General features: G+C 55.1%; 1 protein-coding gene across 4 annotated transcripts in view; it reads right to left on the bottom strand.

The window, feature by feature from the left end:
- Positions 1-1,406: 1,406 nt before the first annotated feature.
- Positions 1,407-11,977, bottom strand: part of ZER1 (zyg-11 related cell cycle regulator) — a 31,217-nt gene continuing 20,646 nt past the window's right edge. For all 4 annotated transcript variants that reach the window (XM_059141063.1, XM_059141065.1, XM_059141062.1 and 1 more), the window contains 8 exons: positions 10,667-10,882; positions 9,932-9,973; positions 9,652-9,771; positions 8,526-8,641; positions 8,017-8,205; positions 6,301-6,398; positions 4,369-4,471; positions 1,407-3,126 (listed from right to left, as the gene is read on the bottom strand). In XM_059141063.1, the coding sequence (XP_058997046.1) occupies positions 3,069-3,126; positions 4,369-4,471; positions 6,301-6,398; positions 8,017-8,205; positions 8,526-8,641; positions 9,652-9,771; positions 9,932-9,973; positions 10,667-10,882 (942 nt within the window). In that variant the 3' untranslated portion in view covers positions 1,407-3,068. The remainder of the gene's footprint in view (positions 3,127-4,368; positions 4,472-6,300; positions 6,399-8,016; positions 8,206-8,525; positions 8,642-9,651; positions 9,772-9,931; positions 9,974-10,666; positions 10,883-11,977) is intronic.

Below are 11,977 nucleotides of genomic sequence, written 5' to 3'. Positions count from 1 at the left end.
GGACAGAGGAAGGATTCCCAACTGTAAGCCCTTTTTAGCAAATCCTCCACAGGATGGTGTGTGGTGGTGGGGGGGGCTTGGGTCAGGTGGTGGCTAAAACAAACAGTAAGTTCTTTTGGCAGCTTGGGGGCAGGCCCTTTAAGGGGGTCTGGGTCATTCTAGGGCTGCAGCCTTGAGCTGTGAGAAACTACCTTAGTGTTTTAGTGTTTTAAGGTAGGGAGGGAGAAGGACAAAATCACTTGTGGTGAGAGCCCCTAGTAGGGCTCTTAGAGGCCCAGGCTGAGGTGGAGTTGAGAACAGGGCTCAGGGGAGCCTGACTAGAGTTTGGTCAAGGAATGAGTCTTTGTCTCTGGGCACTGGCCACACACGTACCTGGCATGTGGGGGTGGGGGTGGGGGGGATGATCCCCTTCAATTGGCCACCAGCATCTAGACTGTTCTTTGGGGAACAGCTCTCCTCAATTGGGTGCAGCCTTACTGGTGCCTCAGGAGCACGGAGGGCACTGTCAGCAGTTCTGCCAGGTCAAAGCCGGATGCCCAGCTGCTTCTCCAGGTCCTTCTGCTCGCGCCCTTGTTCCTTCGCTCTGCTGTGGCTTTCAGGGCCGGCTTCGTGGCTCTCCCTGTAAGGCCCCTTTAGCCGGCCCCTCGGTCTGCAGTGCTCTTTCTGTGGCTGTCACAGCCAGGCCAGGCAGGGCCCCCTTCCTTTTTAAAAGATTTATTTATTTATGTTAGGGGGGGGGGGGCAGAGGGAGAGTGGGAGAGAGAGAATCCCCATCAAGTGGGGATCCCAACCCAGGGCTCGATCCGACGACTCCTGAGATCATAACCTGAGCTGAAATCAAGCATCGGACTCTTAACTGACTGATCCCCCCAGGCACCCTGCAGCAGCCTTGTCTTTCGCTGGATTCGGCTCACACGTCTCCTCTTGTGAGAAGCCTCCGTGCCTGCTTGGGGGCACCATGTTGTCTCTTACCTCCACGCTGAAGGTGCGCTTTCCCTCGCTGAAGCATGGCTGCCCAGCTAACCCGTCTCCCCGGGCCCTCCCTTCTCCTCCTGCCAGCGCACGGGAGGCGCCCTCTCTGTGCTCCCTGCTCGCTGCACACGGGGTCGTAATCTCACACAGAACGTCGTCTCTACCATCAGACTGGACCACCCTGGGCAGAGGGCCTGCTGCCAGCTGCATCCGGTGCCCGGGCATGGGGGTGTGGAGAGAATGCGAGGCGGCACGGACTTCAGGCCAATCCGCCACCTGTGTCCAGGCTGCAGCTCACCGGCCCTCTAGGCTGCGCACACAGATTGGCCCAGGGCACCCTCCCGGCTGCAAGTCCCCTCATTCAAGGCCCAGGGCCCAAACTGCTTCCAGCCCCTCTCCTGACCCCATCCCTTCTGCAAATAAAAGACACCCTGTTCTTTCCACTTTGCACAAAAATGTATTTCTGTGACATCCCAAAGTACAGACATTTACCCAGGCCCCAGGTGGTAAAGCAATGCGATGTGAACTCTGCCCAGGGTCTGGGCAGGGAAGGGAGGGGCAGGTGTGGTCTGTCCGCCATGTTCAGGAAGCGCAGGGCAGCTACCCCCTTCCCGGGGCTGGCAGGGACAGACTGTGGGGGGAGAAGGCCTGGTGCCTCTCCCCTGGGCTGCTCATCCAGCCTGTCCTGCCTCGAGGCAGAAATGCTAGGAGAATCCAAGAACAGGCCCAGGGAAGGAGGAAGGAAAAAAGGTCATCCCCTGGGGGATGCCTGCAGAGTTGGCCCTGCTCCCCCAGAGCCTTGTTCTGGAAAGGCCGCCTCGCCGCCGCCTGTCTCCAGAGAGCAATGCAGAGTTACATCAAGGGAGGACCACAAGATATTTCAAGATACATTTGCAGCTCACACTTCTCTGAAACACAGCACAGAGGTTCCCAAGGTAAAGCCTGGGGGCAGGGAGGAGGGGCTCAGAAGGGCCACGTGGGGCCACTGCAGGCTGTGCCCAGTGCTGGTCTGGAAGCAGCTACCTGTTGGCTGCGGGTCCGGCTGCAGTGGGGACCTCCTGCCTCACCGAGAGGCATGTGGGGTCCTCCGGGCAGCGGGGCAGGTGTGGTGTGTGTGTGTGTGTGTGTGTGTGTGTGTGGTGGGGGGTAAAAGAGGCCGGCTCAGTTCTGCTGGTGGGGTGCCTGGGCACCATGGGTGCTGCGGGCAGGGGAACGGCTGGGGAGTGAGGAGCAAGCCCCAGGCCCCAGCGGTGCTGGCTCCCAGGGCTGGGGCGGGTGCTGAATATGTTTGGCAGAAGGGGCAGTGGAATCTGCCTGAGTTCTGACCAGCCCTGGGCTGGGGCCTTCAGTAGCCTGGGACCTGGTGGGAGACCAGCAGGCAGCCTCTATAGCAGCGTGGCCTCAGGCAAGTCTGGCCAGAGAACCGGCAGGGGGCCAACGGGAGCCCCACTCCTGAGGGTCCTGGGGGCTGGGGCCGCCTGAGCACTCACTTCCTTACCCCGGATGGCCGACGGCTGGGAGCACCAAGGCATTCGGGAGACCCAGTGGGGCTAGATTTCCTCCCAAACACTATCAGCCACACCCAGGAGCCCGGATGGTGTTCTCAGGCTTTGGTGGCTGCGTTAGGGTGCGGGAGTGGGCTTTCAGAAGCCTGCTGCCTCTCCTAATGGGCGGCGAGGCCAGGGTCTGAGGTCACTAGGAAAGGACCGGACTCTCACCATGTTTGAGGCATTGAGTCTTGGGGGGGTGGGAGCGAGTGGCAGCAATGAAGGCTTGGAGTTGGGGCTTGAGAGTGGCCGAGGAAGCTGCGGGGACTCAAGGAGTGTTCTTTTGTTTTTGTACAGAAATCATACACACAAAACTTCACACGTCCTAACCAAAAAAAATAATATATATATATATATATATATATATATATATATATATAATATATATATATCTCACTAATGTTAAGGAAAAGCGTCGGTTGTGCAAAAGTCCCCGTGTCCCTTCATCCATCAGGAGGCTACCCGGAGGCGGTCTGCCCGCTGGGCTGCTTGAGAGCTTCCTCCCGGCCTTGTGTTCCAGAGCAGTGGCGGCCGTGGGGGCGGAGGCCTCTATCTGGACGTGTCCATGTTCTCCTCTTTAAAGTTACTGCAGTGCCCAATCACCTTGCTGGAGACCACGGGAGAGAGGATCAGAGGGCGGCCTTGGGTCAGGTGGGGCTGGCTCCTCCCGGCGGGGGAGGCCACTGGATTTGGCAGCCAGTGTCAGCATTGATGCTGATGTGAGCCAGGAGGTGTGCTGGGGGGTGGGGGGCGGGGGGGGGTGCTGGCACGTGTCGAGTGCCCAGGAAATGGCACCTGCACACACCAATACGATCAGCCCCCTGGGCCCCCTCCTTCCTCCCTAGGCCCCTCCCCTTCCCTGCCTCTCAGCCCCAGGGCCTCTCTGGTTAGGGGCGCCCCTGAACAGGCTCGCACCTGACCTTCCCAGCCCTCTCTGCTCCTTTCTTGAGTGCCACCTGCCTTCTTCATGTTCTCCCTGCCTACTGGGGCGGCGTACTCGTGGTCCCCCAAATTGCCTGCGCGCCAGATTCCCCCAGAGAGCCTGAGCCCGCGGTGGTCCGGGTAGGGCCAGGGCAGCCGAGCCAGTACGAGGGCCCCTGACACCCTCCCGCAGCCAGGGCCAGTGCTGCGGTCTCAGGAGCCGCCACTGGTGCTGAGTCCCTGTCTCGTGCCCTCCCTGGACTGACCCATGAGAACCGCTGGCACTGCAGTCAGATGTCGCCTGGGACCTCAGACGGCCTTCCTGTCCAACACCACGCCTTTGGGTTGGTGGGGAGCAGGGGGTAGTTCTCACTGCAGCCTCCATGTGCTAAAGAGGAGCCTATGCCTCTTAGGAAATAAGGGGTGCCCAGAGTGGGACAGGAGTGGGATAGGTGGAGTGACTTCTCAGCTCCCTCTTAGTGTCGCTGGCACCTGCTCAGACAGGCTGGCTGGCTCAGATATGCATCTCGGGTCTTACGGAGATGTTCAAAGGGACTGTGGTAGACGTTCAAAGGGACTGGCAGCTCTACCATGTGCATGGCCTTCACACCTTCACTTGTGCAAACCCATTCTCACTCGCCGGCCAGTTCTCTCGAATATTCTTTACCACGTCGTGTCCTCTCTTGTTGGAAGGTCTTTGGCCAAAAATGATGAATTCTGACCTGACTTGCTAAGGGCCAGGGAGGAGAGGATGGAATTTGCTGGGAGTGAGAGATGAAGCTTACAGAGGGCAGTGAGGCCCTGTGCGGGCTGCACAATGTAGTTTCTGGCCACACTGTGGCCAAAACGACACTCAGGGAGGGCTCTGACACCGTCCCCCTGCTCCCCCACACCGAGGCTGCAAGCAGAAACACTGCCCATCTCTTACCGGGCCATTTCCTTTGTCTCCTGCCGGGCGGTGGCCATCTTGATCATGTCCCTCAGCAGGGGCAGCCCTCCTTCTTTGATCAGCAGGGGGCAGTACTTGTCGGCTGCGGGGAGGGGCAGACAAGCAGATCAGCTCAGACTTCCAGCAGCCTGGGGCCCAGAACCCACCCTTGCTGTGAGGGCCACCCTCCCTGAGGGGTTGGGGGAGTAGGGATGCAGGCCTGGGGGCAGGCGCTGCTGCACCCGGGAGCCAGCCGACTCGGGGAGCAAGGGGTGAGTCCTTGGAGAAGGCCACTTTGGGACGCGGCCATGATTCTTTCCATAGTTTACCCCATGGGAAATAACACCCAAACCAGTGGCTTCTTTTCTCAGAGATTTTATAGAAATAAAGATTCCTAAGCCCAGCCCTTGGGTATTCTGAGTCAACAGACCCAGAAACCTGTATTTATTTGTATTTTTAACAGTAAACTACCAGCTGATGCTGGTGGCCAGCCAGGCTGGAAACAGCATTCCTTCCTATGATTGGGTGGTTCACAGTCCATGGCAATAAAGAATATTCTTTTTTTTTTTTTTTTTTTTTTTAAAGATTTTATTTATTTATTTGACAGAGAGAAATCACAAGTAGATGGAGAGGCAGGCAGAGAGAGAGGGAAGCAGGCTCTCCGCTGAGCAGAGAGCCCGATGTGGGACTCGATCCCAGGACTCTGAGATCATGACCTGAGCCGAAGGCAGCGGCTTAACCCACTGAGCCACCCAGGCGCCCCAATAAAGAATATTCTAATGCTTAGGATCCTAGGGCTTTAGGCTCCATGGAGAACACGGGCACTTGAGTGCAGCCTCCCCACCCCTCCACCCCCGCCCCCTCCACGCAGCTCTGTGTAGTCAGAGTCACTTTTATGCTCTGCATTTTACAGATGAAAGAACCGAGGCTCAGAGGGAGGAAACAATTCATCCAAAGTCACTCTGGAAGTTTGTCCAAGGGAGTCCCAGCTCAGGGCTCTTGCCTCTGGACTACACTGCCTCTCCAAGGTCAGGGGCTACACTTTAGTAAGACCAACCTCAAGTAGTAATGAAAAAGGCTGAGCCTTATCAAAGAGCTGGTATGGGCCAAGCACTGTTCCAAGCATTTTTTATGCCTTACTTCACAGCAATCCTATTTTTATCCCATTTTAAAGAAGAGACAATTGAGGCACAGACAGGTTGAGAAAACTGCCCCACATAACACAGCCACAGCAAGCGGAGAGCCGGGGTTCAAAGCCAGATGTCTGCCCCCAGAGCCTGCACTCCGAGCCACTCTGCTAGTTAACAGTGCTGAGCTAGTTAACAGGATCCAGGCACTGGCCTGGGCACTTCGTGCTGGTTCTCTTTTCACATCAGTCTTATGAGGTCGGCATTATCGATGTCCCCATTCTACAGGGGAGGAAACTGAGGCCCCGAGATGTTAAATAACCTGCATGAGGTCACATAACCAGCAAGAAAGAGATTGAGGGTCAAACCTCATCTGTCATCAAGGTCTCCTCCCCACAAAGCCACCCAGCATATAGGACACTCTCCGAGGAATCAAGTTAGAATTATTTTAAAGTTCTCTCCTGTTCCTGTGGGAGTCTGTTTCCTCGGCGGCGCTTAGTTCTTTGTTTGGTCTTATTCTATCCCACAGAAGACATGGAGATTTTTGACTCTTCCCTTCTGGGGAAGCAGGAAGCATTAAGCAGGCTATCTGGGAACTCTGGACGGCCCATCGGGCCTGCCAGACTCGTTTCTGGTGATGAGGCAGGGCCAGCCATTATGCTGGGCGTCCCGCAGAGGCTGGAAAGTGGAGGGCTGTGCTCCCGGGTACAGACTCTGCACCCCAGTTACAAGCTCCCCGGGGGCAAGTGTGCTTGAAGCCCAGTGAGCAGCCCCGTGTCTGAACAAAGGGCGAGTGGATACTCACGGTAGACAGACACGAGGTTGTACAGGGCCCAGGTGGCCCAGTGCTGGCTGACAGGGGAGATGCCCTGGGGAAGGAGGCGAAGAATTGGCTCAAATGACCTGTAGAGAGAGGGGTCAGGGTCACTTCTGCTGCCAGGGGTTGGGGGAGTGCCTCCTGCCTGCGGGAGAGCTCTCCTGCCTGGAGTGGCCTACGCACAGCCCGAGAGCCGGCTAGTAGGCTGCAGCAGAGGCGGAGGCATCGGGCCCTTCAGGCTCCACAAAGGGAGCTCACTCGGGAGAGAGGTCAGGGTGGGGGCATGCAAGGGTGGCAGGAGGGAAACAGATCATGTGGAGAAGAAACAGGGGACCTTGGCAAGGAGGAGAGAGCCGGTCTTGGGGAGGCAGGGAGAAGTACCCTGAGAAACAGAAATGACACCATACTTCTTATAGAGGCGTTCTACAGGCCGTCTGGAGTCATGGTCCCAGAGACTGAAAAATGTACATGCAAACCCCCTGGGCCAGTGTTTCCACCTCACATCTCCTTGGGAACGGCAGTCACCGGAGCACAGACAAAGCCACAAGCACAAGCCTGCTCCTCCCAATATGGGATTTCTTTTCCTTTTTTTTTTTTTTTTTTTAAAGATTTTATTCACTTGTTGGAGAAAGAGCGTGCACAAGCATGGGGAGTGGCAGGGAGACGGGGAAGCAGGCTCCCTGCTGAGCAAGGAGCCCAATGCGGGACTTGATCCTAGGACCCTGGGATCATGACCTGAGCCAAAGGCAGACGCCTAACTGACTGAGCCACCCAGGTGTCCCCCAGTATGGGTTTTCGAGGTCAGGGTCAATCAGTACAAGATGGTCCATCCGTACCCAGAAAGTGACCCAGTCACAACACAAGGAGGGAGACCTATACCTTGTGGCTGCAAATCCAGCCACAAGTCAGGAAGAGGTGATGCCCACTGCACTGCCAAGAATGAAGCTGGTGCAGAGGGTAACTCCTGCGAGGGGAGGCGCCAGACTGTGAGAAGAGTTTCTCTGGTGGAGTGAGCTCAAGAATGGTTTTTGTGGGGCGCCTGGGTGGCTCAGTGGGTTAAGCCACTGCCTTCGGCTCAGGTCATGATCTCAGGGTCCTGGGATCGAGTCCCGCATTGGGTTCTCTGCTCAGCAGGGAGCCTGCTTCCCTCTCTCTCTCTCTCTGCCTGCCTCTCCATCTACTTGTGATTTCTCTCTGTCAAATAAATAAATAAAATCTTTAAAAAAAAAAAAAAGAATGGTTTTTGTGGGAGACCGCCTGGGGGGCTCAGCCATTAAGCGCCTGCCTTTGGCTCAGGTCATGATCCCAGGGTCTTGGGATCGAGCTCAGTGTCCGGTTCCCCGCTCGGCAGGAAGCCTGCTTCTGCCTGCCTGTGTTCCCTCTTTCACTGTGTCTCTGTCAAATAAATAAATAAAATCTTAAAAAAATAAATGGTTTCTGTTTGGTTCCCTGGTGCGTGCTGGTATTTTCCTCTTCTTTTCTCCTCCCACAGATAAACCCTCTCAAATGCTTGTAAATGGCTTCGGGTACACATGGGTGTGGATGTGCAGGAAAGGTGCAGTTAGCTTTCCGGGTGAGGTGTGTGCTGTGCGGGGACTGTCCCTCAGGGAGAGTGACAGGGGATGAGAGGAAAGGCCTTGTTGGGAACGAGCGTCCCCCTCGGACCCCTCTCGAGCACCCCTCCCTCCCAGCGCCGCTCCGCACCTGTAATTGATGTTTCTCCGAGAGTTGATGTCCCAGCTCTGGATGGCGGCCCACATGCGCTCCTCTACCTCCTCCCGCTGGGGCTCGCAGATGCCCCACGCCTCAGGCCCATCGAACATGATGTGGGAGAGGACGCCGCAGGCATTGTACGAAACTTCGATCCCATCAGCCTTGCTCTCCAGCAGGTTGCTGCCAAGGGGAGAGAAAACTTCCTCCAAGTCCCTCTTCAGACACCAGCTGCTGGACCCCAGCTTACAAACTGGATGCCAGAGGTGTTGCTGACTTATCGCCTATTATCCGTACCCAGCAATTATTCTAAAGATCTGAGGTTGCTGAAGACACAGCTACAAGAGGACCATTTATGGAGGCTCGAGGGAAACCACTTGTAGACAGAAGGTGACATTTCTAACAGAGATCTAGGCAGAGAGTGATTGCTGCAACTGAACACAGACTACAGCCCTGAGCATCCTGGCAGCCAAGGCAAAAAGGGAAAGGGAAGAAATACCAACCTGAAGACACTGATGAACTGGGAAGTCATTAGCTGCGGCCGCAGCTCCTTCACCTCGGCCACGTTCCCCAAGAGTCCTAGCATGTTCCGATGCAGTTCTTGCTTCTCCGGGAATTCCTGGCAAAATGAGAGCCATTGGGGCCAGGTCAATTAGTACTTAATTAGTGGCTGGTATGTTTTGTGTTGAAGTGTCTGGTACTGCTAACCTAGAGACTTTATGGGTATCTGGCCACTGCACCTAGACAAAGGGGGAGCAACACGCTGTCCTCACACCTTCTCCTGCACCGAGTACAGTGTGGGGTACGTACCGTATGGGATTAAGAAGGGTGCCGGCCCCTTGCTACCAAATCAAAGGCTGAGTGGAGATCTGACCTATAAAACTCCGAAGAGAATAAACATGGTTCTATTTGCCAAAAGCTCAAATATGAATTGAAGGGAAACTGCGTAAAAACTAGAGCAAGAAAATGAAGGATGAGTTTTATCTATTTTTTATAATTGCTACCTTTATTTATTTATTTAAAGAAAGCTCTATGCCCAACGTGGGGCTTGAACTCACAACCCTGAGATTAAGAGTAAGTCATATAAATGCTCTCCCGACAGCCAGCCAGGTGCCCCAAGGATGACTTTTAAAAGACCATCCTAGGGGCGCCTGGGTGGCTCAGTGGGTTAAAGCCTCTGCCTTCAGCTCAGGTCATGATCCCAGAGTCCTGGGACTGAGCCCCACATTGGGGCTCTCTGCTCAGCAGCGAGTCTGCTTCCCCTCCTCTCTCTCTCTGCCTGCCTCTCTGCCTACTTGTGATCTCTGTCTATCAAATAAATAAATAAAATCTTAAAATAAAATAAATAAAAGACCATCCTACTGGACAGAATCCTATCCAGCTGACATCCCAGGGAACCCCAGCCAGACTGCAGGCAGCCGGAGAAGCGCTGGGAAGAAGCAGGGGACTTGGCTTTCCCTCAGGGGCAGGCTCTGAGACAGGGGTGGGCCTGCGAGTCAGCCCCCGCTGCCCTTCTGTGGGAACCACGGGGGGAGGGGCTGCTGACGGATCTGCCGGGCAGGACGCCTGGGGACAGAAGAGCGACTGTGAGTGGTCAAGGAGGCCGCCACCGCTAGAGACGGGCAGTACCTTCAGGCAGTCCAGGAAGAGCTTCATGCCATTGAAGTTGAGGAACATCTCACAGTTGTCGGGAGTCTCGTCCGTGATGTTCCACAGGGCGCTCCAGGAGAACTCCATCACCTGGTCGCACTGAAGGGAGAGGACACCTCAGCACAGCGGCCTGGAGGGCCCGCAGGCTCCTGGCACCCGTGAGGGTGCCCCCTCACAAAACATGGGTATCCTCCAGGGGCAAACCAGCCCCTCTCGGGGGAGGGGAGGGGCGGAGGAGCTTCATGAAGGCTCAACTTACTATCTTGTCCAGCAGCTTCTTCTGAATCAGCTTCAGCATGGTCTGTGGGCAGAGAAGAGAAGTTGTGGGGGGCAGGGCTCAAGAGGTACTGTGTCCCCCAAGACCAAGACGGAGAGGGGGAGCCAGCCCTTCCACTCCTGGCTAATGCATCCCGACAATACCGAATATAAAACTATCTGGTCTGGGGGGCCTGCAACCCACAGAGGTGGTCCCTAGCCTCGGGAGGCCTGGGGGCTGGTCCAGCTCGGGCCTGGCTCCCTGTGTAGCGCTGCGCCTGGCCCTCCCCTCTGTGGGCTCCAGCCTCTCCATCCAGCGCGAAAGAGGAGGAGACCAGATGCTCCTTCCTCACCCTTCCCTGCCACCTTGTGCCAGGCCCCACTCTAGAAAGTGCTGGGGAGGTCATGCTGGAAGAAGGAACAAGCATAGTGTCTTTCCCTGCAGAACTCACAACCCAGTGGGGAGGCCGACATTAAACAAACAGTCCCTCAGACACTTATTTAACCCCAGTGAGAAAGACCTAATAGGGGACCTGGTCTGAGGAGCCAGGAGGGGCTTGAACGGTGGGACCAAATGCGCGGCTGCAGCGGCCACGAGAGGATGCCAGAGTGTTCTGAGCGGAGCAAATCTACGGGGACGTAAGCTCCATTCATGGTGAGAAGATTTTTCCTCTGGTCTAGCCTAAATCCGTCATGGGGCAGGGGGGCTCTGGAGAAGGGGCAGCTCGAGGGCACGTACCACAACGAAGCCCATCTTGCCCACGGCCTCCTTGTGGTCGTTGTCCACTTGGCAGACCAGGGCATTGCACAGGTGCACGGCGATGCGCTGGATCGACTCGTCCTGCCGCGTGGGGTTGAGGATGCTGAGCAGGAGCTCATTAACTCGGCGGTACTGGAACTCCAGCTCCTCGGGGATGCTGAAGTTACAGAGGGTCAGACAGCAGTTCCGCTGGACCTGGGGGGATGGGAGACAAGGGGAACACAGTCAGGGCTGGACTCCGGGAGCTGGACTCCAGGGGCGCCCTAGAGGTGTGAGATCATCTGGAGCTGTGGTGGTCCAGGAAGGCTTTCTGGAAGAGGAGACTCCAAGGCTTTTTTTTTTTAACATTAAAATAAAAAAAAGTGAAATATAATCTTCATACAGAAGAGAGCATAAAACAAAAATGTATGGTTTTATGAGCATTTATGAAGCAAAAAAACCTTTTTTGGCAACCATGGAACCCCCACCTGGGTCAGGAAATAGAAAACTGTCAGCATCCAGAAAGCCCCGCAGGTCCCTTCCTGGCCTTCAGTTCCTCTCCCCACTAGAGAGAACCACCGTCCCTGCGAGTCCCCACGGAAGGTTCTCCAGCATCAAACAAGCTTACTCTTGTTTACCACAGGTTTGTAAGAGCAACTATGTCATCACGAGCAGCTGAAAAGCATTCATTTGTTCACTGTATCACGGTCCTTGAATATACTGGCCCATCCCACCGTTGGTGGACATCCAAGGGGGCTTCAGCGTATGGTAACTTCCAACGATGTTGCATGTTGGCGTCCACGCACAGCGGCTTCTGGGTCACACGCGCCATGCATGTCTTCAACTTGACCCGGTGACACCAGACTTGTCTGCCGAAGTGGCTGCAGGCTCTACAGTCCCAACGGGCAGAGCGGGAGGCCTCACGCTGCTCGACAGCTTCAATTCCTTTTTGCGCTGTCTATGGGCTTTTTTTTTTTTTTTTAAAGTATTCTTGGAGCATTTGCCTGTGATTTAATCTTCTTCCATCCTTCCTCAGATTTTGGCAGATCACTGTACTTCATTAATTATGTAATTTCAGGGGTGTATCACTCTTAGCTCTTTTTTCCCCTCAAATACACATATACTTTTTAATCTGAGAAAAATTTTATTTCAAATTACAAGAGACAATACTTACCATAAAAAGTTCAAATAGTAGTATTTGAGAGAAAAGTTAAAGTCTCTCACTTTATTCCCCAAAAGTAATCACAGTTAAAAATTTGGTGCATGTCCTTCGAGACTTTTCTAACATGTAAATACAAATATATATTTGGG

Source organism: Mustela lutreola, chromosome 12 (assembly GCF_030435805.1).
Source record: "Mustela lutreola isolate mMusLut2 chromosome 12, mMusLut2.pri, whole genome shotgun sequence".
NCBI classification, from domain to species: Eukaryota; Metazoa; Chordata; class Mammalia; order Carnivora; family Mustelidae; genus Mustela; species Mustela lutreola.
Note: the sequence above shows the minus strand (reverse complement) of the source record. Positions and strands in the feature narration are given on the sequence as shown.